Here is a 5,388-nt window from a genome sequence, read left to right on the forward strand (position 1 = left end):
TAGTACCTTAACGAAATATATACCATATCTCTTTACTTTAGATTAAATAAACATATTATTAATAGATAATAAAAAAACAAATATTTTTAAATATATAAATTTGAATTTTAAATAATATATTTTTTATATAATAAAAATTAAAAAAATAATTATTATTAAAAAATATTATATTAAAAAGTATTTTTATTATTAAAAAAATATTTATTTTAATTGAAACTTTAAATAGTAATTACATGACTATCCTTTATGTTTTTATATATATAAAACTAATTTGGTTGTGACATGTTTGAATTTCCTGTTAAATCAACTTTAAACACTAATCACATTAGTGTCACTTATCTTTTCATATATATAAAACAAACTTTGTTATGAAATGTTTTATTTTTTTTGTATGTTAAACTAATAATCAATAGGTATAAATTGTAAGTATTAATTTTTGTTTTCATATATATATATATAACTGTTTCATATATATATAACTAACTTTATTATGATATATCTATATATATATATATATATGTGTGTGTTTTTATGTTAAACTAATAATAAAGAGGTATGAATTGTAAGTATTAATTTTTGTTTTCATATATATAAAATTAATTTTGATATGTTTTATTTTTATGTTAAATTAATAATAAAGCTATATGAATTGTAAGTAGTATTTTTTGTAATTTTGATGGAATATTTTGTTAATTAATACGTATTTAATAGATTATTGAAATACATACAAAAATATAAATATTAATTATATTACTATCACTTTTGTTTTGATATATATAAAACTAACTTTGTTATGATATGTTTTATTTGTATGTTAAACTAATAATAAAGATATATGAATTGCAAGTATTATTTTTGTTTTTCATAGATAATTTTGATGGAATATTTTGTTAATTAATACATATTTAATAGATTATTAACATATAAAAATATAAAAAATAATTATTAAAATAATTATTATTTTGATAATTAAATAAAAATATATTTTTAAAATAAATATTAATATTAATGTCAAAATTCAAAAATTTCATGAAATAAATTAATTTGATTGAACTTAGATTTGAATTAACATAACCTTATTTATAAACAAACAAGTGAGTTTATTAAAAATGTTTCCCCTGGAACTTCGTGACAAACACTAACCTCTTTTTAATTTTTTTTTCAGTATTCCTAATATGTGGGACGTCTCAGTGTTGTAGACTAGTGGAGGTGATAAGGTTTTGTGTCCCAGGCCATTGACTATCCAGCCAACCTTATTCTTGGGTTGATGTGTTCAATGTAACATTTTTAATGTGGGAGATGATTTGTTTAGTGTAACCATTTTAATGTGGGAGAGTTTCTCAATGCATAAATTTAATTTTTTAAATAATATAATTTATATTTAAATATAATTATTTAAAATAATTAATGTGAAATATAAATTTAGATTTAAATAATATTTTTGTTAAGTTATATAAGTTTTGAGATCATTAGTATGTTTAATTTGTGGTTTGAGTAGTAGTGGTTTAAGGATATCTAAGCAGTCAAAGTTATTGTGGATGTCATCAAGTTTAAGCCACACTAATCCTTAATATGGCTAGATTTTTACCCACAAAATTTAAAATAGCTGACCTTTACACCACAAATTGCCTTCACAAAACAAATACCACGTCTTCCTCTACTCTAAATAAATAGACTTATTATTAATATTTTAAAAAAAAGGGAAATTTTAAAATTCTAAGTATTTTTAAATATATAAATTTGAATATAAATAATACATCTTTTATATATTAAAATTTTTAAAAATCAATTATTATAAAAAAATAGAATATTACACACTATTTTCATTATAAAAAAATTATTTTCCAATTAAAAAAATTAAAAATCTATACCTTACAGACAAATCAAAATTTACACCTGATAATCTCATTCACACATCATGAGATTCTATCAACAAGGCTAAAGTCCTTTCATAATTTGAGCAAGACAATAATGGAGGAATCTGAACATTATTGGATTTGAGCGAGACAATAATGGAGGAATCTGAACATTATTGGAACCCTTTTCATAATTGATCCAAAACAATGATGGAGGAATCTGAATATCATAGGCTTTTTCCTAATTTAGCAAAACAATAGATCTGTGATCTTTGCGAAACCACGCCATGATTTGTTTATGTGGCAACCAAAGTGATGATATAATGAGGATCATGGAATACATGTGGACTGCATTATTTCAGTGGGATCCTTGTGATAAGATGGTGCTCCCTCCAATAATGTGGAGGTGGCAACAGTCCAAACCTTGTATTGTTGATTTAGTGCTTCACTCACTCATCTTGAAAATCTCCCCCTCCTGCAGTCAGTGGCAGTGTTGGGAATGGCCAGACCTGCAGAGGTGAAGAACGTTCTTGCTTTTACTAGGAAACCTGTTTTTGTTTGGCAGGACTAGGTTTGCAGTTTTTTGGCAGGACTGACTTTGAAAGTGTTTGTTTGCAGATGCAGAATTTGCTCAGCGGGAGTATGGGATGGGCAGTGGTTATGATGAGTCTAATTATCTTAAGTTTTTTAACTGACAAATCACATTGTTCACTTCAACATGTTCGATCTGAAAAAAAAAATGGAGATTCTCTTAATTTTTTGGTGGTTGGAGATTGGGGCAGGAAGGGCCTCTACAACCAGTCTAGGGTGGCTGCTCAGGTTTTAGCTAGTCTTGAAATTTCCATCATTAGTTGTGAATGAATGAACAAAATGCTTTGATTGAACATCACAAAGTTTGTTCAATTAACTGTAATTTTCTTAAATTTGTTTCTGTGGTGGGATCATGCTCCAGATGGGAAGAATTGGAGAGGAGTTAGACATCGATTTCGTCATTTCTACTGGTGATAACTTTTATGAGAATGGATTAACTGGCACTGATGACCCAAGTTTTGAAGAATCGTTTTCTGGAATATACACAGCCAAAAGCTTGCAGACACCATGGTATAGCGGTATGATCTATAAATAGTATATATTTTATCTATTTAATTTGTAGTTTAGATCGTTGGTTTCGACAGATTGATTCAAGAATTGCAGGAATATTTGGAAGTTGATAACTAAATTGCCATGGTGGACAGTGTTAGGAAACCATGATTACCGTGGGAATGCTTTAGCTCAACTCAGTCCTTCTCTGAGAAGCAAAGATCATCGCTGGCAGTGCCAGAGATCCTTCATTCTCAGGTACACCATTTGTCCACATGGTCTTCAGTGTGGTGGAGGTAGTACAGATATTTTCTTCATAGACACCACCCCGTTTGTTGATCACTATTGGAAGCCAAGTAAAAATACATATGATTGGAGAGGAGTTCTTCCTCGAAAAAAGTATCTGGACCAGCAATTACAGGTATTACATAATAACAAATGAATGGATGGAGAGCATGAATAACCATGTTTTTAGAAATAAAGTAGGAATTTGATTTTTATGGGTATACTCGTTCTGAGATTGTAGTTAAATTTACATATGTAGGATTTAGTTGGAAAAAAATGAACAAAACTGAAAAGGGAAAAAATAAAAATTTTGATAAAGAAAATAATTAATGAACTTTATTCCTGCATAGAATAGAATTATGAGAGTACAATTCAATGAAATATATTTTACATAGTATTATAAAAATACAATTCAATAAAATATATTTTATAGAGTAACTTTAGTACTGAATCTAGAAAAATATCAACACACAACTTTAATAGTGAATCTAGAACCCACTAAAAACACTGCACCTGGTTAATTCTAAAGACACTGACACCTAGTCCTAATTAACCAGCTATATAGTTATCAATTAACTAACACCCAATCCTAGTTAACTAGCTATGCGGTCATCAATTAACTATCTCATACAAGTGGAGACAGGTATAGATAATCCCAATTAACTGAAGTGAATGATGTTTATGTTATCTCCAATACCCATTTGCTAAAATACATTTATTTTCAAAGGTTTTTAAGTGGTATCCCTGGTGCAGGATCTGCAAGTTGCTTTGGAGGCTTCGACTGCAACATGGAAAATAGTAATTGGTCATCATACGATTCGAAGTGTGGGCACACATGGAGACACACAGGAAATGATTCAACAGATACTGCCCATTATCGAAGTAAATTAATGTTATGAGTTATACAAGCTAAGTTCTTAATATTAATTGATCAACTATGCACACCAGCATGAACCCTTTACTTATTAAATTTCTGTGATGTGTGTTGCTCTCATATATTTCTATCCAGGCTTATGGAGTGGACCTGTATATGAATGGCCATGATCACTGTTTGGAGCATATTAGCAGCGTTACCAGGTAAACTTACAAGTCGTTACTGTAAGAAAATGAGAACCCCACATAATAAGAAAATATTGAGCTCTGATATTGAGGTTCATGTGTTACAGTCCTCTGCAATTTTTGACAAGCGGAGGGGGATCGAAAGCGTGGAGGGGAATGAAAGAAGGGGCGAACATGGAGGGGTTGCAGTTCTTTCACAACGGTCAGGGATTCCTTTCTGTCCAGATTCAAGCAACGTCGTTGCACGTTGTATTCTATGACGTGGACGGGAACAGAGTACACGAACTAAATTTATTGAAGGAATTGTTGTCTGCATCGTAGATTTACACAAATAATCTAACTGATACGCACGAGCGGTTGAATGACAGTTGGATCTGGGCAGGCTATGGTTTTGAATCTTGATGCCATGCCTCCTTGTACTTTGTCAGAAATAAACTTTTCTGTTCGTTTCTGGTCAATAATTCACTTGTTTTTCTTTACCACCACTGAATGCCAGAACTTATTTAATTTTCGACGTAAGAGTTTATTAAAGGTTTTGTCACTATTCTTCACAAAAAATGTATAGCCCATTGAGACATTTTCGTTTAAGAATAAGTACTTTTTTAACAACTCAAACAGATTGAGGGAGAAATTTCCGGATATCTTGAGGAGGAATTTTATTAGTAGGTTCGAAATATTGTCTTACAAAAATCTGAGATCAAATATTATTGATGATAAATTAGGAGAAATTTTTCAAAAATTCGCCCTTGTGAGCATCACCCGATGCAATGAGTGCTAAGTGAACTATTCAAAATCATGAGAAATTACTCAGTTACGACTACCTCTCATGGAAATGGTCATACGTTAATGACTTATTTAACCCAGTTGAATCCCAAAATGATATCTAATATAATGCACTGCGTAAACCCCCTAATACTTAAAATATTAGATAATTAATTTTAAATATTAAAAACAGCGTTTCAAAAAATAAAGTATTGGATAATTAATTTTGAATAATATAAAAATTGTGATTTAATATGATGCTCTGAAATATTTAATTTCATTTAAGAATTATATACTTTATTTAAAAAATATATTACTTTGTTGACCAATAAAATTGTAAAAATTA

At 29.2% G+C, this 5,388-nt stretch overlaps 1 protein-coding gene across 1 annotated transcript; it reads left to right on the top strand.

Moving 5' to 3' along the window:
- Positions 1 to 2,215: 2,215 nt before the first annotated feature.
- LOC149257331 (purple acid phosphatase 4-like) lies at positions 2,216 to 4,741 on the top strand. Its single transcript, XM_089369586.1, has 7 exons — positions 2,216 to 2,373; positions 2,475 to 2,675; positions 2,809 to 2,965; positions 3,092 to 3,357; positions 3,975 to 4,103; positions 4,231 to 4,298; positions 4,388 to 4,741. The coding sequence occupies exons 1-7, from the start codon at positions 2,356 to 2,358 to the stop codon at positions 4,599 to 4,601; spliced, it is 1,053 nt and encodes a 350-aa protein (XP_089225712.1). The 5' UTR covers positions 2,216 to 2,355; the 3' UTR covers positions 4,602 to 4,741.
- The last annotated feature ends 647 nt before the right edge of the window (positions 4,742 to 5,388 follow it).

This window comes from Pinus tabuliformis, chromosome 6 (genome assembly GCF_031772625.1).
Source record: "Pinus tabuliformis cultivar Carrire ecotype Pingquan chromosome 6, CPIR1, whole genome shotgun sequence".
Taxonomy (NCBI): Eukaryota; Viridiplantae; Streptophyta; class Pinopsida; order Pinales; family Pinaceae; genus Pinus; species Pinus tabuliformis.